This window comes from Theobroma umbraticum, unplaced genomic scaffold (genome assembly GCF_002168275.2).
Source record: "Theobroma umbraticum cultivar Fairchild unplaced genomic scaffold, ASM216827v3 scaffold_147.0, whole genome shotgun sequence".
In the NCBI taxonomy this organism is placed as follows: domain Eukaryota; kingdom Viridiplantae; phylum Streptophyta; class Magnoliopsida; order Malvales; family Malvaceae; genus Theobroma; species Theobroma umbraticum.
The window spans coordinates 2,567,208-2,590,113 of record NW_018397259.1 but is presented as its reverse complement, the minus strand read 5'-3'; the positions used below and the strand labels follow the sequence as shown (position 1 = coordinate 2,590,113).

At 33.7% G+C, this 22,906-nt stretch overlaps 3 protein-coding genes and 1 pseudogene across 4 annotated transcripts; all 4 read right to left on the bottom strand.

The window, feature by feature from the left end:
- Positions 1-51: 51 nt before the first annotated feature.
- Positions 52-5,556, bottom strand: LOC110415059 (alpha/beta hydrolase family protein). 2 transcript variants are annotated; one of them, XM_021426536.2, is made up of 5 exons: positions 4,458-5,556; positions 2,400-2,484; positions 2,123-2,292; positions 1,653-1,966; positions 52-583 (listed from the first exon to the last, which is right to left on the bottom strand). In XM_021426536.2, the coding sequence occupies exons 1-5, from the start codon at positions 4,831-4,833 to the stop codon at positions 407-409; spliced, it is 1,122 nt and encodes a 373-aa protein (XP_021282211.1). In that variant the 5' UTR covers positions 4,834-5,556; the 3' UTR covers positions 52-406. The 2 variants fall into 2 exon arrangements, with proteins under 2 accessions (XP_021282211.1, XP_021282212.1); XM_021426537.2 differs by having other exon boundaries at positions 1,653-1,927; positions 4,458-5,553.
- A 2,920-nt stretch (positions 5,557-8,476) lies between these two features.
- Positions 8,477-10,852, bottom strand: LOC110415447 (cytochrome P450 93A3-like). Its single transcript, XM_021427111.1, has 2 exons — positions 9,915-10,852; positions 8,477-9,269 (listed from the first exon to the last, which is right to left on the bottom strand). Exons 1-2 carry the CDS (start codon positions 10,815-10,817, stop codon positions 8,634-8,636), a joined length of 1,539 nt encoding a protein of 512 aa, XP_021282786.1. The 5' UTR covers positions 10,818-10,852; the 3' UTR covers positions 8,477-8,633.
- A 1,302-nt stretch (positions 10,853-12,154) lies between these two features.
- On the bottom strand, positions 12,155-14,425 carry LOC110415764 (3,9-dihydroxypterocarpan 6A-monooxygenase-like; annotated as a pseudogene).
- A 6,079-nt stretch (positions 14,426-20,504) lies between these two features.
- LOC110415747 (3,9-dihydroxypterocarpan 6A-monooxygenase-like) lies at positions 20,505-22,401 on the bottom strand. The gene is made up of 2 exons (XM_021427453.2): positions 21,499-22,401; positions 20,505-21,146 (listed from the first exon to the last, which is right to left on the bottom strand). Exons 1-2 carry the CDS (start codon positions 22,399-22,401, stop codon positions 20,505-20,507), a joined length of 1,545 nt encoding a protein of 514 aa, XP_021283128.1.
- Positions 22,402-22,906: the final 505 nt, after the last annotated feature.

Sequence of the window (22,906 nt, the reverse complement as noted above, 5' to 3'; positions counted from 1 at the left end):
GAAAGGTTGGAAAATCTCTCTTATCTCCCAGAGCAAATATAAAGGTAGAATCATTGGATGCGCAATCCTTTCAGCTCATGGCTGCTCCAAAAATCAAGTTGTGAGAGCACAAAATCCTAACTCTCAAAATGAGAATAGAATAAAACTTTTATCAGCAATTTGACCCTCCTTTATTTATTCCAAGGAAGTAAAAAAATACTAAATTTCCACTAAAATTAGTAAAGTTAACTTTACAAACACCTAAGGGGGAAATAAATTATTCACAAGCACCCACGCTTCTCTCTTCCTTAAAGGGGTGCTGTCAAATATTAGTTCCTATGATCCATTTTACAAGTGAAGAGTGACGAAAACAATGGGCCAAGTAAACAAATGCAATCACTTGTACACAGGGAATGAATGAGCAATGTCACAATGAAGATTCCTTCCACTCTAATCTGTGAAGCCCATCGACAATTGCCTTACGAAACTCACCATTGTGGAGAAGAAAGGATGAGACATGCCCACCAGTAACCCATCTCACTTCTGAACCAGGCCAAGCCTTTTGAAGCTCCAGCACCGAGTGCTTTGGTATGTAGCCATCGTCCTGAAACATATAATTGCAATTGATGATATAGATGATGAAACTAAATAGCAAGAAGTGACTCTAGCAGATCGTTATAAAGATAGCATTAGCATGAGAAGAAAGAATTTCGGGATCTAGGTAGCACCATAGAAGTTCTATAAAAAAAATCTAAAACCTAAGAATGGTAAATATATGTGTTAAACTACCCTGTGAGCTGCAAGTTTACAATGTGGAGTTACCCATGGCCCCTCCCCCTTCGTCCAGGGGGAAAAAACTTAGTGGGCCTTAAAATAAGAAAAACATGGATGATTCCAACAATCAACAAAATGGAGCCCGGGACAAGGACAACCACACCACCTAAGTTGTTTGCAAATTGGAAATTTAAATGCAAAAGAAACTAAGCGTTGAATCTTTAGTATCTAATCTTTTATGTATAAAAAGTGTACTGCAATTAAAAACTTTTGCTTTGCTGCTTGACCTCTAAAAACTTTTTTTTTTCATGGAAAACTTCTAAGGGCTAAATATAAAGAGTAACCAAACATGTAGCAAAGAGAAAAGCTTAAAATATAAAAATTAAAATTTTGAAAATGCAAGGTTTTCAATATGTTAACAGGCATGACCTAAGAAATTGACATGTATATGTTAGTTTAAATGACTGTGACAAGACACCATGTGAAATCCATAGGGCCAATAAACCACCAGACCTGCTAAACATTGAAATAATCAAAATGGCCACATATGTCATCCATTCAAACACTATGATAGGCTTCATCGCTGCAAATTCAACAGTAATAACATTTGACAGGAAGAGCAACTAATCAGCTCTCTCAGTTATACTCTTAAAATCATGACAATTACAAGCAGCTTGGGAAAAGGAAACAATGAAGCAGAAGATAAAAAGGTTATCTGCAAGGATGCTTCACTTTGATATGATAAGAGTGGATAACATGCAAACAAAGGAAAAGAAAGAAAATTAAATAAAAAAATTTTAAAATTTAGTTCCTAGCAAAATCAACTAGAAACTAACTACAAGCCCCTTATCAATATTCTTAAGTAACATCCATTTGTCAGACACAGATATAGTACTTACAGTTGCAGCAACAAATATTACGGCATTAGGGTTTTTGGGAATTGGAAAGCGTGTGACATCTGTGAGAGAGAGTACATTTCGCATTCGTTCTCTGACCTCCTCAAGAGTCATTGAAGCCTCTTTTGCTGCAAGATCCTCTCTCAGTGCCTCCCATGCAGTGCCATGCTTCAATATACCCTCACAGAATGCCACAACAGCAGAATGTGGGGAGAGAAAAGGAAGGGTTGCAACAGGTGTGGGGTGAAGTGATCCAACCATTGCAGCATGCACTCCCCCTAGTTCCATAAAAGCATCAAACTTTAAAAGAGTATGTCCTAAATAGGGTTTGAACAATCCAGTTTCAGGACAAATGTTGGTCATATATTTCAGAACCATAAACCTAGTAATTTAGTTTTTAGAAAAAGGCAAAATAAGTTAAACCCAGAAAAATCTGAATAGACTATAAGAAGCACAAGAACAATATTTCTTACCCATGCTAAGTCCACACACACCCATCTTGCCAAACCCTGCCTCAGTGTCTAACCAGTGTAAAAGGCTGCGTGCCTCTTCAATAGTTGCTCTCCCTAATAACAGCAAGTCACTAACACACAAGAGTTTTGCACCACGCTGCAGCATAGGGCGTCTTTGACCATAGAAAGGACTACAAATATAGTTATATCAATTAGAAATCCTAAATGCATAAGTAATAGAAGCCAGGCTTTGATTTCAGCTTCTAAAAGTAGTCAATGACAGAAAAAGGACTCTAACCTCTCAAGCACCATAGTTGCAATGTTTTCCTTCAATAATGGTCCACCGAGACGCAATCTCCGTTCAAATGTATGGTCTCCTGTGCCTGCCAAAGGTGGTTAAATTTTGTATCAATAAAGATGAGTACTAAACATAAAATTCACAACCCAAATGATTTTCAATTTGAAGCAATAGTTACAAGATTAAAATATACTTCTAAAACTGAAATATTCCAACATGAAAAATCTGGGAAGTAAGGCTAACAAATTTATAAGAGTATAGCGAACAACAAAGGTTTTCTACACGTGTACATGAAACAGCACCACAGGATCATGAAAGTTAGTGAATATGTCTATATTTTATTATTTGGGAGTAGGAAGCAGTTCCCCGAATTATAACGTAGAGAAAAACAAGTTAAACCTCAAAACTTCACCAATTAATCAACTCTAGGCCAGGTGAAATTCATTTCAAACAACATTTTCACAGGAAGAACTGATTTGGAAACAAGCCCCCACACCATAAAAAAGGAAAAAGGAAATTAAAATTAGAAAGAATACCATTACTAGGATACAAATTGTGCAGGACAAATTAGAAAGGAAAGAGAAGAATGTGCAACAGTATAAGACCTCTCTGTTTCTTGCAAGAGAAAAGAAAAACCCTACTTACAGGGATAAAGAGAAAGAAATCGCAATTTCTGTGCTTAGAATGGATTTTGAACATCAAAAGGCACTTTGTTCTCTCTAAGTAAATGGTCACTATCTACATATAACAATGGATAAAGGATCATGAAATTACTAAGAACTGAATGCAAGGTGTGCTAAATGAATTTGTTCAACATTGCATGCATTTAGGTTTCACCAACACCAGATTATTCCGATGTCTATTATTAAATTCTTGAGTAGTTGGGAAAATATCATTAAGCAATCAAATGAAATATCTTGTTTGGATGACTGCACGGTCATGTTTGACATGAACTAGTACTCATGAAAGAGACAGAGCATTTCAGGGTGTTGACGTAAACATTAGACAACCTTGTGCTTGGAAATTTGCTATCCACAGCTTACGCATTTTCTTCTCTTCTTTAAGATATTAGATTTTTGAACATTGGGCATAGCATGTAGGTTCGGCTTTCCTTTTAATACATTTATTTTTGTTTATTTGTTTTCTTTCCTCTTCCATGTGGCATATTTCTTGTAAACCTGTCATGTGATGGCTGCAAGGTATTTCATAAATAATTATTAATTAAAAGAAGACTGTGCATGAAATTTTCATAGGCTGATAAGAGTATCCACATATAATCAATATGGCAAACCTTATGCAGATTTAACCATAAAAAAAGAGAATCCAGAAAAGTTCATTTTTCCCCATTTTTCATGGAAATGACTGTTATAAAGTGCATAATTTATTAATCAATTTGTCAGAGAGAAGAAAACTGGTTTAAGGTATAATCTAGGATGTGTTGTCTTGGTTAAATTTAAGCCTATACTAAGCAGCAGTTCAGCATAAACAGTTTAGGGGGGGAAAAAAAGAAAGAACATTAAAATCTTTATAACAAAAGAGAGTAAGTGTGCGAAAGCTTAAAATATATACAGCTGGTCACAAACCACCACAAGACCCTATTAACAAAACAGCAGGAAGCTGGTGACATTCTCATTTACCAATCAAAGGTTGTTGCTCCCCGTAAATAGACATAATACAAACATCTATTCAAATTTACATCCTTAATAAAGCAGAAGCCTAAATGGTCGATTTCCACAATGTAGAAGATAATTCATTCTAAGATCACAACAAGAATAAAAAGCAATAAATTTGCATTATCCAGGTACATAAGCAAACATAAATAAAAAACTAAATTCACGTCCTAATTATAAAGATGCAATCACCTATTAAACTAAAGTACTGCCCAGCCGACAACAAAACAATCAACCAATAAAACGATATCAAGGGCTTAAAATTCAAGGTGCCACCAGTTCAATTCCACTTCAATGACAAAAATCTTCAAAACCAACCTAATTAATCAATCAAAGAAAACTAAAAGTGCATGATTTATCTAAAGGCTAAAAAGATATACCATGATACCTGCAAGGTGAACCACACATGCCATCTTTGGAGGTGGCACTAATTTTGGAACAAGGAAAGCAACCCTTGCATTGTGACTTTCAAGAGGCAATGCACCAAGCAACTGCTCATCACAAGGGGTCCTAAACACACCTTCTCTCAAGCAAGCACTTTTGGTCTCCCAAACTGTTCTCCAAATTGGTTGGATCAAGCTTGGAGGCCAGTTTTGGCCTTCAACTTCAGGGAACAGCTGGCTTATCAATCTCTCCAAAAGCTCAAGCTTCGTTCCACCCCACCCCCTTGAGAAAAACGGTGGGCTCATTTTTGTTCTATGCATAAATGCACCATATACATGGTCTAGAATGTAATGAAGCATTCCCAGATTAACAGTAACCATTTTTCGAGAAAAACCCAGATTTTTTTTTTTCTAAATTGCTCAAATCAGTGGGAGTTATCTCCTGTTTTATTTTTTTCAACAAAAGGGATCCAACGATATTGTTTTATTACCCAAAAAAGTTATTTGACAATCTGAGTTAATTAAAACAACCCAGCAAGGAAAACTCTATAAAAAGGTTAGATATTTGGTTAAAAATTTGATTAGTTAGGGAAGAAAAGCACATTAGAATTAGATCTGATGATTAACCATACTTTCCCGTAAAAATGGAGAAAAAAAGCATGAAACAATTGGTTCCAACGAAGCACTAGAGTTGCAAAACCAAAGAAATGTTGAATAAAGGAATTGAAGATTCGTAAACTATTCAGAGTAAGAAATTAGTAAGAAAAGAAGATTGACAAAATGAATTGGCAAAGACCCAAAAAGATAGAAAAGGACTGATAATGAGGAAACCGAGGGTGATCCAAACTCGCGAATCCTTGTTTTGAACCAATCGAGAAACCATGGGCTGAGAGAGATTTAGCACTGCGAAATGACACGTGCAAAAGGTTCCCACGTGCCTTGCCATGCCATCCAATATCCACTTGCCACGTCAAAGAATATAGGTTTTTCTTTTGGTGTTGCTGTATTCAGAGAGCCCCATCCCATTATTGCAGCGGCCGGGAAGGAACAGAGAGGATAAGGTTCCGATTATTATTCCCCACTTCCCTAATCGAGTAAAATTTTGAAAATGAAGTAATATTAAAATATATTGCTCAAGCTTTTGCTTACCCCACTCTAACAAAACAACTTGAAAAAAAAAAAAAAAGGTTGGGTGGAGATGATAATCACTGTCTAGTTTAATTAATCGTCACAACAAGTTGATTTCTCAACCAATGCTTATCTTTTGTTCGCTTTAACCTTCTAAAGTAAACAAATTAAAACATAATTATACACTTTAATGAACTTGGTTTTTTTAGGGTCAACCGACTATTTAAGCTTCTCTGATTTTTTATCCTACCAACTTGGCTCTATGCGAGTTACCACAAAATCTTGATATTACTTAACCACAATGTGGGATTGGAGGCATTACGTAGAGATTTTTTATCTATTAGTAATTTGTAAACCACCCCATACTTTCTAGGCTCCTGCATACCTAAAAATTTAATACTTAATATGATTTTGTCGATTTTATTATTCTGATTATAGTTTTATTTGCGTTGTTTAAATTTCCTTTGCTAATTAAATTTCAGATCCCTTACACAAAAAATAAGAGTGAGCAAAATTAGACCAGATCAATAACTCAATTAAATCAAATACGATTTTAATAAAATGGTTTAATCTAATTGGTTCATTAAGTTTATTGGTTCAAAAAAATTTGATCTAATTAGTTTATTTGATTAATTCTTGATTTTAAAATTTTTAGACAGAATTGATTAAAAGATCAAATTAATATTATATATTTATATATATAATATCATATACAGTTTATATTTAATACAATGATGGTGTATAGTATAAAAATCATATACTGTCAAGTCACAAAAACGTACTACCTTATTAATAAGGTAAAACCAAAATTCGTTAAGGATTTAAAATTAAATATTAAAATGTTTTTAACATCTCCTTAGGTAAAAAATTAAAATTTTTTTCACTCTCCCTAAACTTCTCCATGTTTCTATCTAACCCTCCTCTCAAAACTTTTTACAAATCTCCCACACCTCTAGGTTTAAGGTTGTTTTTTTTTGTCCTTTTAGTTTTAAAGTGCAAAAAGGAAGAGTAACCATATCTCTAAGCTCTAATCCACCCTTCCCTCTAACCTCTCTTATTTTTTTTAAATAATCGAACCCTCTAACCCTTCTCTTGTTCTCTTTAAACAAAAAAAAAATAATTCAAGTTCAAGTTTACTTTACATGTAATTGATTGAAATTTGAAATGGAGAGTGAAAATTTCAATTTAGTGTGTCAGATTTGAGGTTGAGAGTTTTCAATATATATTCTTGTTATCAATTCAATTAGCTATTTTCATATTATTATAATAGGGTATTACTTTTTTATATGTTTTACAACGGAAGAACTCATGAATTGATTTAACAATTTTGATTCCTTAAAACAAGAGACATGTAAGATTTTCATTTTGATTAATTCCTATAGCCATTTGAAATTTCATATTTCATTTTGATTAGTTCTTATGGCCATTTGAAATTTGATATGCTTAGTTGAGTATTGGACATAAGTTATGTATGTTATACTATATCTATACTCACCTTAGACCAAAATCTAGGAACAAGTAGAGATGATAATAGTGCAGAAGGAAAGGACTCATGAAAGAGAGTTTAGAGAAAAAGTAAAAACTTTTAATTATTTTTGCTCTTGAAATTGTATAATTTTATCAAATCTAATCTTAATAGAAGAATAAGAGAAGAAGGAGAAGATGATGGAGTTGGAAGAAAAAGAAAAAGAACAAGAAAAGAACAATTGCGAGGAAGGTGGAGAGAAAAAAATATTCTTAAAAAAATTAATAATATTTAGTTTTAAGTTCTTATTGAATTTAATTTTATTTTATTAATGAAATGTCACATTGTGATGGCTTGACAATGTATAAAAACTATAGGCGTCCATCAAATTTAAATCTTATGATATATATTATTTTTATATTTATATAAAATATATATTTTCATTACTAAATTACTATCAACTAGCTAGTACCCCATCCTATTCTTTCCTTCACTTCTTCATTTTTAACCACGCGCCCCACTATCCTTTACTCTTTTTTTCTTCTAAACTTAAACCTAAACTCTCTAAGCAAGCCCCACCTTAACACATTTTTTATTTTGTTTATGTATTTTAGAGATGTCAAAAATTGAGATGATGGATTTCATTTCTATACTTGATAATTGATTAGTGAAAGATTAGAAATGCATTCTTCACATTGCAATTGAGATAAATATTAAATGTTATAACTTTTTACATAATTTTTCATTTTTAATCTTTTTTTATTTTGTTATTAAAAAAATTCATACTAATTATATTTTGTATATTCTTTCAATTGCTATGTAGCCTATGTAAGTGAATATAAAGAGCCAAGTCATGAAGGAGTTTCAAGTTGATGATATGCAATGCTTAATTGTTTTGTGTTACATGGTTTTATTTTGTGGATGTTAATTTTATTATATTTATTATATTGAATTTTAAATGTTAATTTGATGATTAATGTAAAAAGATATAATTATGTGAGTGAAAAAATAAATATTATGTTGTATATTTTATAATTATGAATTAAGTTTATAAATTTTAATATTGTAGTTTGAAAAAAAATGATAAAATTTTGATCCTTTGAATTCAAAATTGAACCAATTTGATATTTTGTTGATTCAATCCTCATCTACATTTGATTGATTTTTAAAAATATTTGATACATTTGATCTTTAGATATAATAAACTGAATTAACCGAACAGATCGAACCGTTCAATTGCTCATGTCTAACAAAAGGGTTGCTTAATTCTTTAATTTTGATCAGACAATACGGTGGTATTTAAGAACAAACTACAGACTAGTTAGTGCTGGCAGGTTAGTTATACTGGCATTGCAATTGTGCAATACAATTGCATACCAAGTTAAGCATGGCAGGAGCTGAGTCTAGAATGATTTTAATCAGATGATCCTCTCTTGTCTAGTTTAAACTATTTTCACTAAGAAATAGAATACTAAATCACCATTGTCAGAAGAACAACTTGTATTGTCATTTTCTAGTACGATCTCTCCCCGTCTGTGCTAATGAAGCACGCTACAGTTTGGATTTGTTTCGATTTCCATTTGATAGATCAGAACGAGGGAAATGGATTTAGCCTTGGTACAGGCATACAGATTAAGGGATGAGCCCGTGGAAGGGTCAGTCCAGGTCCCTCTTTCATGTCAACAGTACCATCTGCTCCATTAACCTTCCAATCAAAGCATTGAATCATAGCAGCAAGGCTTGTCTGAACAACTTGCAATGCTAGTGATGTTCCAGGGCATGATCTTCTTCCACTCCCAAATGGCAAAAGATGAAAATGCTGTCCCCTTACATCCAGTTGACTTTTTCCAGTTTCCTCTATGCTGACAAACCTCTCTGGGCGAAATTCAAGTGGATTCTCCCAGTGATTAGGGTCCCTACCGATAGCCCACACATTAACGAAGAGTCTGGTCTTTGCCGGAATGTCATAATCTCCAACAGTACAGTGTTCACTTGACTCCCTCACAATCATGGGGCCAGTGGGGTGAAGCCTTAGTGTTTCCTTGACTATAGCTCGAAGGTAGGGGAGATAGGTGATATCTGATTCTTCTACTATTCTGTTCCTTCCTACAACAATATCAATCTCTGCTCTTGCTTTCTCCATTATATTAGGATGATTGATAAGCTCAGCAAGCGCCCATTCTGTGGTAACAGCAGATGTGTCGGTTCCAGCTGCAAATATGTCCTATGGAATTCGGAAAGCATGCATCAGTAATGCTTGTGGAACTTTACTTTGAAATTATTTTCATTTATTCATACTGATTCAGAATAAACTACTTTTACCCAACCATAAACCAAGTAAAAACTTAAGCATTTGGTGTGCAGCGTGTAAATCCTAGTCTAATTTCTGAGTCACATCCGATTTACGTTTTCCCGGGTATTCAAGCCTGAAAAAAGTCAATCTGGTTCAAGGAAACACCTTAGCTAGGCATTTCTGTTAATTTACATATTAAATGCTCTGCAGACGTACATTTGACAAATTGAGCAATGAACAGTCTATAAAGAGCTCAAATGACATCTACCTAACTGTCAGTTTGGCTGCCGGCGTAACTAACCTTGATGTCAATGTGAAAACATCGGCATTTTGAATGGTTATCTTTCATAATTGAATCCCAGGACTAATTTCTAAGTTCTTTGTGTAGATTTAGCCCATTAATTTTGCTCAAATGATTATTATATTCTTTCTAAAGACTTTCAGGCTTCAAGTTTGAAACAGATTTATCTTTCAGGGAAGAAGTGAAGAAAACTAGACTACTAAAACAGGGTTTTTCAATACTAGAAAGTAGCTTTATGAGTAAGAAACAGAAAGGAGAATGTTAGAACACTTTACCAGGATGAATGCCTTTATGTTTTCTCTAGTCAATCTCATCTCTGAGCTTTCATCTTCTGATATATCAATTAAAATATCAAGTAAATCTTTCACCGCATCACCTCCATCCTCCTTTCTCTTCCTCGCTTCTTCATGCTCCCTTATTATTTTATCCATCATTGCATCAAACTTATCACGAACCTCCTTGAGCTTTTTATTCATCCCTTGCAAATCCAAATTCTTACAGAACCAGATAAAATCTGACAAATTAAACTGCCCTGAGAGCTCAGCTATTGCTTGAACCAACTTCCTCACCTCTTCAGCTTCATCTTCATCATTGGAACATGTTTGATTCATTGTCATTCTTGATACAATATTATTTGTTAGCCTTACAAGCTCTCCTCCAACATCCACCTTTTCACTTGCATTTACTTTTTTCATCAGGAACTGCAAAAAGCGCCTTAGCTCTTCGCGTCTAACTGGAAGAAACTGCTCTACCATTCGGCCGCTAAGAAGTTCAGACATGCAAATTTTCTTCATGAACTTCCAGTACGGTCCGTAGGGAGCAAAGGAGAAATCTGCTGAGCCATATGTAAGGTAGTCAACAGCAGCTGTTTTTGGACGGTTGGAGAAAGACGACTCGTGAGTTTTAAGGAACTCTTTTGCCATTTCTGGGGTGGAAGCCACAACACAAGGGACAGAGCCAAGCAGGATATGCATTAAGGGTCCATATTTGGTTGAAAGTTTGTGAAGAGCCTGGTGAGGTATTGGTGCAAGGAGGTGGAGGTGCCCAATGATAGGTAGGGCCATTGGGCTTGGTGGGAGACGTGATGTGGTCCGGCTCTTGGTGAAGATTCTTCTGACCAAAACAAGTGACAGTAGCCAAATGAGGAAAAATATGATATAGGCTTGGAAATCAGCCATCTTTGAACCTCTTGCTAAATCAGTTAACAGTAAGACTTCAGTTTTTTAAGAGAGGTGTCTATATAAGCACTTGGGATGTTAAAGACTTCCACTAATTGCTGAAAGCTTTTATCCGTCTTGTATTTGAATTTTTCTGGGGATCACTTTGCCTGCTTCCTTCCAGTATGATGCTTAGGATAGCCATGACTGGGTCAGAGGCCGTCCACCGTCAATGGCAAGGTCAAAAGTTGAGGATCAGCCTGTTTCCTAGTGACAGGTTTTCCACATTATTATAAGTAACTTTTTTCTTGGTTTCTCTTAACGCGTTCGTAAGCTACCATTCAGTCTTCATTGTTAAATAGTGATATTAGATTCCATTCTTACATCATGTTTCAATTATTTTAAACTTCATTTGGTTGTTTCTGCAAGAAGCCGGCTGGGGCCAACCAGAGATGAGACAGCTGAGCAGCCTCTCTACTGCTGGTTCCTGCCTTTTGATACAAATGTCTAAACAGGACAGTCATGAACAGCTAAACAGGAATCGACACAATTGGTAATAAACAATTCTTCAATTGCTTTTGCGTGACTGATTCTGAATTCTTTTAAGTAAGGTATCTTTTCCTGCCAAAGATAATTCACTTCAGTTTCTCTAAACTCTTTCTTATAATAATGTGTCATTGTTTATTTTTGTTCTTCTTCCAAGAGAGATTGCGAAATAAGAAAACAATTAAACTAGTCATGCATCAATGCCACTATTTTTAATATTTTAATTTATAAATAATTGAAATGTTAATATATTAATTTATAAATTATTTAATACTTTTACCGAAAGTCTTACACTACAATTAAAATTCTTAATTATAAATTAAATTTTTTTATTAAAATTTACAATAAAATAATTTCATAAAATTAACATTCTTATATATTTATAAATTAAACAAATCTTATTAATATTAAAATATTTAAAATGTTAATTTAAAAATAAAAATATAATGAGTAAATATAATTATTTTCGTCAAACAAAATTTGTTTGCATATGCTTATACTTTTATATATATTAGAGATATAGATTAAAAAGTGTCCTGTTTCCTCTTCCTTTTTTCTCTGTAAATTCCTAGGTCTGATGAAGTTTGTAATTCCTTCTGGAATTAACTTCTCCTATAACTGTCTTTCTATTTCAAGGAAACTTGATTTAGCATCTTAAAGCAACAAGTGAAAAGGCATAAATCTCAATGGGACAGAGCATGAATTTTCAATGTTTGAGAAAAGTTTTTCTCATTGTATTTTTTTTTCTTTCTTTATTAACCAAAAGGTCTCCAAAAATCGTGAAGAAACACACACACGAAACTGATACGGTACACAAGTTTATTGATAATGGGTGATTTAGGAAACCCAAACTTCCGAGAAGAAACAGAAACAAGCCTACCAGAATAGCAAACACCGGAGAAAGCAACAACAAAGGCACAGGCCCTGCCAATTTGCCTAGTGATCAGAGATTATACAATTTATGAGAACAAAAAATATGGATAGAAGCTATAACTACTGAGAATCAGCGCCTTACATCCATAATTCTACTAATATTGCAATTTATTCAACAGACTTAGATGAAACAAGCATGACTGAGGCTCAGTCACCAATGGTTTCAAGGCCACAAGGTACTGAGTGCTTCATCCTTAGTGCTGGAAAATACCTAGCGTTTCAGCAATAAGACAACGAACAGCATCAGACATCAGAACCCTCAAATTGATGGAAATGGAAAGGGCCTAGCCACAGGGTGACAAACCAAGGGATAAGCTCTAACAATAGTCCATCCAACTTTTTCTTCCATATTAACGGTATCATTTTCTCCATCAACCTTCCAATCAAAGTATTGTATTATTATCCCAAGGACTGTTGGGACAACTTGTAGTGCCATTGAAGCTCCAGGGCAGCTTCTTCTTCCACTCCCAAATGGCAACATGCTGAAGTGTTGTCCCCTCACATCCAAGAACTGGTTCTTTCCTTGCCTCCATGGTTCACAAAGAAATCGCTCTGGTACAAACTCAAGGGGGCGTTCCCATTGCTTTGGATCCTTTCCAAGCCCACAAATTAACAAAGAGCCTGGTCCCTTCTGGAATCTCATAACCGCCAATGATACAATCTTTTGTTGAATCTCGCACAACTAAAGGACCCGCAGGGCAAAGCCTTAGAGTTTCCTTTACTATTGCTTGGAGATATGGGAGATTTTCTATGTCAGATTCCTCCAGTATTCTATTCCTTCCAACCACAGAGTCAATCTCCTTATGTGCTTTCTCCATCACACTTGGATGATTAATTAACTCTGCTAATCCCCACCCTATAGTAACGGCAGATGTATCTGTTCCAGCCCCAAAAAAGTTTTGCAAATTTCATATCTTACATGTCAGTCTTGTATCCTCCACTGTTAACAGTAGATATTGCTAAATATGACTGCGTTGATTGTTCTTCTTATCTCTTATTTTCTGATTCTCTACCCTTTATTGACTAACAAAATTCTGAACTATTTTTTGTTGGTTCAGAAATTTGCCAGCCGAAAAGGTAAAAATTTAAGCATTTCAATTAGTTTGTTTCTTGTCTTCTGGTTAATATTGAAACTATTTCATTATCAAACTACATTATGCATGTGTTAATTCTTGTTTATATATATATATATATATTATGTCTTAGTATAAGTATGCGCATGTAAAAGTTTTTGCACATATGCATCAAAGACTCATTACCATAACAAAGGCTTTTATGTTTTCTCTGGTCAATTTCATCTCAGCATTTTCATCTTCTGATATGTTGATCAAAATATCAAGCACATCTTTGATTCTGTCACCTCCAGCTCCATTCTTCTTTCTTGCCTCTTTGTGCTCCAATATGATTTTCTCCATCAGAATGTCATATCTATCCCAGACATATTTAAGCCTTTTCCTGAACCCCTGCAGGTCTAAATTCTTACAAAACCAAAGTAAATCTGACAAATTAAACTTTGTGCCAAGATTATTCATCTCTTTCACTAATGTCTGCACTTCATTGGCTTCGTCTTCTTTATCTAAACACCTCTTGCTCAGCAACATTCTTGATATTATGTTATTTGTCAGCCTTATCAGTTCTACTCCAATGTCAACTGCCTCCTCTGCCTCAGCTTTTTCTTGTATTATTTTTACAAATCGCTTTATCTCCTCATGTTTGACTGGAAAGAGCTGGTCTAACGTTCTAGTCCCCAGAAGTTCAGACAATGCAAAGTTTCTTCATGAACTTCCAAAGGGGCCCATATGGTGTCGTCGCCATATTAGCAGTATTGTATGTGAGGTAATCAAGATTGGCCATTTTTGGCTGGTTTAGGAAAGAAGTTTCATGATTTCTAAATACTTCTTTTGCCAGTTCTTGAGAGGAAACGAGCACACAAGGTTTTGATCCAATGTAGAAGTAAATCAAAGGTCCATAGTGGTTGGAGAGCTTGGTGAGGTATTGGGCCAAGGACGTGCATGTGTCCAACAATTGGTAAAGCACGAGGGCTTGGTGGAAGATGAGCTTTGCCTAATATTTTGCAGGATAGCTCAGAGAAAGATGATGGCTATTAGCTAGATAAGTAAGACAATGATGTAGTCTTGTGAATCAACCATGGTTGAATGCAAAGAAAATATTTGAGTTCCAAAAAATGGTTTCACGATGGTTATTATATAAAAGCCAAAAACAGTGTTCATCCATCAAAATAGTTTTGTAACAGGAAGTCAAGGGGAGCACTGATAACCCTAGTATATAGAGTTATTTTAATACATTTTGAGAGCTTAAATAGTTAAATATTTGAGATTTTGGTTTCGAATTTACTATTTTAGGTGTTTTTCTAGTTTAAGTTTGATTACTTGTTAAGTAATTAATTTAAGTTATTTTAGTTAAATTTTATGTTATTTTGTTTTAAATTACTTTTAAAGTAGTTATTGCTAATTTCTCTTATGACTTTTGTAGAAAATTGATGAAAAAAGCTCATTTGGTGAAAATCAGTGTAAGTATGATGATGACTTCATTCGTATATGTTTCGGTATTTTAATTATATCTTTCTCTAAAAAATTTCAAATGAGGTGATTCTTAGACCATTAGAATTCTAAGAAGAAGGGATACAATGTTTATGTTTACCAATTTGCCTAGTTCTGATTGTATCATGGTCAAAATATTTGTCAAAGTGGCAGCACTGCAGCAGTACGCATGGACTAAATATAATGCGGTATTTAGAGTATATCTTTCAATCCAGAAGTCCAATTGATGTGTTTCTTAATCCATTGGAAAGTTAAGAGACAGGGATAAAACTTTTATGTTTACTACTTTACTTAGTTCAAATCATATCAGGGTTAAACTCAAGTTTGAATTTGATAGATTACTACAGTCTGGAAGAATAAGGTTGCAGCGTTGATGAAAGGAAGCACAATACAAATTTCCAGAGAGCTTAGAGCTGCAGTGCTGGAGAAGTAGTGCCGTAACGTTGGGCGATTTTTCAAAAAAAAAAATTGACGAGATTTTGAAAATTAGGTTATTTAGAGCCCATTTAAAAGATCTTTTTCAGAGATTCTAAAGAGGAGGTAGCAAGAAACTATTCTGGAGATTTGAAGCCAAGAACAAAGCAAGAAAACAAGAGAATTCAGGGAAGAATCAAGATCACAAAGCTCTAACTATTAGTTTTCTCTGTTACTTTTGTGCTTTTGTTGTTTTCTTTAACTTGGATTCATGGCTAAATTTCTTTAGATATTATCTTTATTAGATCTTATGAGCTAATTTATTTTTCTAGGATTACAATTGAATTCACATGTAATCTAAAATTTTAATCTCTTTCTTGCTTATTTTCAATGAGATTTGAATTGTTTATTCCAATTTGTTTTTAATACTTTTAATTGCTTGACTACCAGTTAAATTGATTTAGGAATTTAAACAAACTTGGGAAAGAGAGTTTAGTGTAGACTAAAATTGAGATAACATATGATCATATTACTTGATTTGCGTATGCAATAGGGATATACCTATAAGTCATATGTAGCTAGATCAGAGCTTGAACTTAATGAATTTATTTTAATTTTAATTCACATAGGGATATAGTGTTTTGGTTAAAACAAATATTTTTATAAAATGAGTCGGGATACCATTATAAATACTTTAGGACTCTAGATTAACAATTCAAACCATTGAAATAAGTTAAGGAAGAGAGGTAAGATTTAGATGAAGTGTGAGAGATAGTGTAATCTTAGGCTTGTTTGATTTGAAATTTACTCAAGTTATTATTATTTTGATTTTTCCTATTAGTTTAAATTTTAGTTAATTAGTTATAGTTAATCAATTAATTTTGAGTGTTTAGATAAGATTAATTTATTCTAATTTTAGTACTTAGTAAAATTTTAGATCAATATCTGCTTGCTAATATACTGTCTATTTGATACGTATACTTGCATAATGAAATTTTAACTGACAAGCACGAAATTTATGACACACATCAATTTCATGACAAAACTATGTACTTACATGGTATCAAGTCAAGAAACTGCCATCTAAATAGTGCTTGGTGAATGATTTGAACTGGTCCATAGAAGCATGGAAGGATCCCCATGAAAAATATAGATCCTAAGATGCACCATACATGACGTTTTCTAATATTTAGGATACGTTAACAAGTTTTATGAGTTACTTCTATGCGTAGAGTGAATCAAAGTGGAGAATAGAAACCAGAAACAATATAAACCTTTCTCATAAATTATTAGATTATACAAGGTTTTTCGAACTCATAATGATCTTGCAACATATAATATTAGAAACCAGAAAAAGTTCTCTCTGTATTGCTTCTTGTTGGAACCCTGCACTAGTCATATGCAAGAATTCTTTCATCTGCTCTCGATTACAATTACATTAGATCTAAGCGATGAATGATGGGAAAAAATAATACTATTGCTCTAAAAGGTAAACGCTCAAAAGCCAAATTCACGAAATGTAATTCTTGGAAAAGTTAGGATGTAAGAATACAGGAGATCTTACATTATCAATTTGATGAAGACATTTATAATTAAAGATTTGGGGTGATGCCTGTATTTCTCCTACCACTTTTCTTGCTTGTTATGGTCCCCATCTCGTGAGTTCTTCCTCTCAGCCTATCTTAATTATTGTACTTATATATCTTAAAATTTTAATCAAAATCTGCAATGGGAAATAGATCAAATGTAAACAAGGGTGTTGACATCAACTGAAGCTTTCTTTTAACTTTTAAAAATTTTCTTGATGTAAATAGAGACGTGAAAGCTGCAATTAGAATTGACAACATTTATTTTAATTCAGCTGTGGAATGTCCTCATTCAGATTCATAGGCTGTGAATTGAGCTAACTAAAATTCTTTGTCACATGCATTCACAATATGCCCTATCAAGCCACATCTGTAACAAAACCTTGGTAGCCTTTCATACAGGAAGCCAATCCACTTGACCTTACCATCCTCAAGTGAGAGCATTATTCCCCTAGGAATCGGTTTCATTAAGTTAATCGAAACCTTAATGCACATAAAAGAATCTAGGAGATCATCCTCTTCGCCATCAACCATTACAAAACTTCCAATGGCATCACCTATCAATTTGGCTGTCACCTTTGCCATACGCCACATAGGTAATCCAATGACATGCACCCAAAAGTCCTCCCTACTTAACACCAAATCCTTTGGCTCCATAAATGCCTCGTCGAAATCTTTAAGAACCAATAGGCACCTGTCAAAACTTCACGGCTTCCCTTCTCTAACCCACTAGTAATCCTCTTTCTCGTCAAAAATAAAGAGCATTTTATTTTCTTTTACTTCTTTAACTCTTAATTTCCCCTTCAATTTCCATAACGTCCCAAGGGTTTTAATCATCGCATCCCCATTCACCTTTCTTCTATCCCATATTGATCCCAGTAGAGTAAAACCCTTTCTTGTCTTCAATTGCCCAGAATCTTCCTTGTTTTCCAACTTGATATGATGTGTTTCTTCCTTTAATAAATTAAACTGTTTCCATCTCTCACGAATTTCATCCTTGGCTTCCTTTTACAGTAACTAGGGATAAAAAACAAACAAAACTAAGTAAAAAAACAAACCAAAGAGCCCCAACGACTATCACAATAGCCTTGGTATAAACCCTAGCACTTGATAGACGCTTCTCCCATAAACCCTAGGTTTAGAGGGACAATAGACCATTCCCTTGAATTAGTTGTAACTTGTCTAATTAATATTATTGGAATTAAAAAAATATTTTTAATGAAATTCTACAATACAATTAGAATTCTTATCCACAAATTGAATATTTTTATTAATATTTATAATGAAAGTTATTCCATACAATTAGAAGTTTTATATGTTTATAAATTAAATAAATTTTATTAATATTAAAAATTAAAATATTTAAAATGTTAATTTAGACATATAACGAATAAATATGATTATTTTCATTAAACAAAGAATTTTTCAATATGCATAATTTTATATATATTAAAGATATAGATTAATAAGTGTCCGGCTTCTTTTGCCTTTTTTCTCTCTAAATTCCTTGGTCTGATGATGTTTATAATTGTTGCTAGAATTTACTTCTTTTATATAACTTTGCTTCATTTTCAAGGAAACTTGATTGAGCCTCTTAAAGCAACAGGTGGAAAAGCATAAATTTTCTGTATGAAAAGATATTTAATAATTCAAGGGAAGTGTCAGCCCTCATCTTAATTGGTAGTATAATGATGAAGAATCCATGTTGTAGAAGTCTGCCATTATCATTATAAAGTAGGCTGTAGTTAAAACTTTTGTATGGTGATATATAAATTGGTTAAATTATACAATTAGTTTCTATATTTTATAAAAATGTGAATTTAATCTTTATACAAATAATTTATATAAATTAGATCTTTCTATTTTTTTTATTTTATTAATTTCAATCTTTAATTTTAACATCATTAAACTTTATCAATAAATATATTAACTTAACATTTTGATCAAGTTAACATGTTATTTTTATGCGGCTTTGATTATATATGGCATGACATGATCATGTTAACGTTGTGCTTGTTGACATGGCAAAAATGTTGATGTGGTAGATGTTGATGTGGCAAAAATGTTAATAGATAAAATCCTTAAATTTTAACCCAAAACACCCTAACCCTAAATTAACACAAATTAACAAAAAAATTAAAAGAGAAAGAATGCATTCATGTGTTTAAGACAAAAAAAAATTAACCCTAATGGGGATTTGTGTGTGTGTTTTTTCTAAAGTTAGAACATGAATGAAGCAAATTAAAATCCTCTTAAGCAGTTTACACTTAGAGATCCTGCCTTCAATGAACAACCTTGCATTAGGATTACTTCATATCTATGTTGTGGATGGAAGGATACTTTCTATCTATATTTGGTTTACCATGGTCTACATTTGAGAAACAATTAGTCCCAATTTCAACATGAGAAAGCATATGCTTATCTAGAAAAAAAAGTCTCAAAAAGCACTTATTCTATTTGCCTTATGTTATTCTCCTATCTATCACCAAGGCCAAAAAATAATAATAATAATAAATGGATCATTGGTGACACAAGCTGAAATTTAATGTTCAAAGGTTTTTGCACTCTTTTTCTATATGCTAGCTTGACTTAGTTGCTATTATCATATTAGAGTCAACCTATCGTTAGTTGTTCATCTGTATTAATTTAGGGTTAAAGTATATTGGGTTACAATTTGGGGGTTTTGTCCATAAGCTTTTGCCACATTAGTATTTTTGCCACGTCAACAAATGCCACATCAATATTTTCACTACATTAGCATAATCATATCATGTCATTACATATATAGTTCATGTCACATTAGCAAGGAATGTTACATCAACTTGATCAAAATACCACATCAGCATATTTAATCATAAAATTTAACAGTGTTAAAGTTAAGGATTGAAATTAACAAATTGAAAAAGTAAAAAGACCTGATTTATATAAATTATTAGACAATAAGTAAATTCACATTTTTTATAGAACGCGTGGACTAATTACATAATTTAACCTATATAAATCAAAGCAATTGAATTACCTTTATTTTGAGAAAGAGATGAACACGTCTTTGGAGTTGATTCTATGTTACATTCCCACGTTAACAGAAATGGATGCTGTTAGTTAAAAGGAAAACCAACTTTATTTGGCAGAATTAATAAAAAAAGTTGTGTCTCAATGGGACGGAGCATGAATTTTACGTGTTTGAGAACAGTTCTTATCATTGTTTACTTCTTTTCCTTTCTTTATACCAAACAGGTCTCCAAAAATGGTGAAGAAATGTGCTTGCTGAGATACAACACATACACATGAAACTCATAAGATACACAAGTTTATTGATTATGGGTGATTTAACAAACCAAAACTTCCAAGAAGAAACAGAAACAAGCCTACCCGAATTCTAAACACCACAGAAAGCCACAACAAAGGCCAATTTGCCTAGTCATCAGAGATTACACAATTTATGAGAACAGAAAACATTGACAGAAGCTACAACTATTGACAATCAGCGCCTTACATCCATAATTCTACTAATATTGCAATTTATGCAGCAGACTTGGATAAAACACGTATGCTTGAGGCTCGGTCACCAATGGTTTCAGAGCCACGAGGTACTGAGTGCTTCATCCTTAGCAGTGGAAAAAAAAACTAGCATTTCTGTAACGAGACAATGAACAGCATCAGAATACTCAAATTGATGGAAATGGAGAGAGCCTAGCCATAGGGTAACAAACCAGGGGATGAGCTCTAAGAAGAGTCATTCCAGCTTTTTCTTCCATATTAACAGTATCATTTTGTCCATCAACCTTCCAATCAAAGCATTGTATTATTATCCCAAGGACTGTTGGGACAACCTGTAGAGCCAGTGAAGCCCCAGGGCAGCCTCTTCTTCCACTCCCAAATGGCAACAGGCTGAAGTGTTGTCCCCTCACATCCAAAAACTGGTTCTTTCCTTGCCTCCATTCTTCACTAAGAAATCGCTCTGGTACGAACTCGAGTGGGCTTTCCCATTGCTTTGGATCTCTGCCAAGAGCCCACACATTGACAAAGAGTCTGGTTCCTTTTGGAATCTCATAACCGCCAATGATACAATCTTCTGTTGACTCTCTCACAACTAATGGTCCCCCAGGGTGAAGCCTTAGAGTTTCCTTTACTATTGCTTGGAGATATGGGAGATTTTCAACGTCAGATTCCTCTAGTATTCTGTTTCTTCCAACCACAGTGTCAATCTCTTTACGTGCTTTCTCCATCACACTTGGATGATTAATCAACTCTGATACTCCCCACCCTATAGTAATGGAAGATGTATCTGTGCCAGCCCCAAAAAAGTTCTGCAAATTTCATATGTTACATGTCAGTCTTGTATCCTCTGCTATTAACAGTTGATAATGCTAAATATGACTACGTTAATTATTCTTCTTATCGCTTATATCTAATTTTCTTCCCTTCATTAACTGACAAAATTCTGAGCTGTTTTTTGTTTGTTCAAAAATCTACCAGTGGACAAGGTAAATTTAAGCATTTCCATATTACACACTGAAATGATCTCAATTAGTTTGTTTTTTTGTCTTATGGTTAATATTGAAACTATTCATGATCAATCTAAATTATGCATGTGTGTGTCTACGTGTATGTAGTATGCACATGTAAAAGTTTATGCACTTGTGCATCAAAGCTCATTACCATAACAAAGGCTTTTATGTTTTCTCTGGTCAATTTCATCTCAGCATTTTCGTCCTCTGATATGTCGATCAAAATATCAAGCACATCTTTCATTCTGTCACCTCCAGCGCCATTCTTGTTTCTTGCCTCTTTGTGCTCCAATATGATTTTCTCCATCAGAATGTCATATCTGTCCCGAACATCCTTAAGCCTTTTCTTGAAACCCTGCAGGTCTAAATTCTTACAAAACCAAAGTAAATCTGACAAATTAAACTTTGTGCCAAGATTATTCATCTCTTTCACTAACGTCTGCACTTCGTTGGCTTCATCTTCTTTATCTGAACATCTCTTGCTTAGCAACATTCTTGATATTATGTTATTCGTTAGCCTCATCAGTTCCACTCCAATGTCAACTGCCTCCCCTGCCTTTGCTTTCTCTTGTATTATTTTTACAAATTGCTTCATCTCCTCTCGTCTGACTGGAAGGAGCTGGTCTAATGTTCGAGTCCCTAGAAGTTCAGACATGCAAAGTTTTTTCATGAACTTCCAAAGGGGTCCATATGGTGCCATCGCCATATCAGCTGTGCCGTATGTGAGGTAATCAAGATTGGCCATTTTTGGCCGGTTTAGGAAAGTAGTTTCATGATTTTTGAATACTTCTTTTGCCAGTTCTTGAGAGGAAACAAGCACACAAGGTTTTGATCCAATGTAGAAATAAACCAAAGGTCCATAGCGGTTTGAGAGCTTGGTAAGAGCTTGGTGAGGTATAGGGCCAATGAGGTGCATGTGTCCAATAATTGGTAGAGCACGTGGGCTTGGTGGAAGATGAGCTTTGCCTCGTATTTTGCTGAGGATAGCTCGGAGAAAGATGATGGTTATTAGCCAGATAAGGAAGAAAATGATGTACTCTTGTGAATCAACCATGGTTGAATGCAAAGAAAATATTTGAGTTGCAAGAAATGGTTTCACGGACGTTCTTATACTAGAGCCAAAAGCGGTCTTCGCCTATCAAAATAAGTAGGTAGGTAAGGGCACCACGAAATTTATGACATGTCCTGGGCAGATCCTCCTTTACTTATGGTCCCCACAAACTAATTTTTTATTTAATAATTAATATAAATAAAAAATAATAAAATAATTTCACATGTCTTATTCAATTACAAATTTTTTAAAATTTTTTTCAATTTATATTATCATTTTTATTTTTACATATTATTTTTTTTTCATTTTTGTTTTATTTGCTGATTTGTTCTATATTTGACATAATATCTAAAAAAATGCTAAATTATTTAAAAAAATTCAAGTAAATCTTTATAATTTTATTGTATTCAATTAAGTTCTTATATTTTTATTTTGAATCAAATAAGTCTTTGTATTTTTATTTTACATTAAGTAAGCCTTTATAACTAATGATTAACTTAGTTAAAAT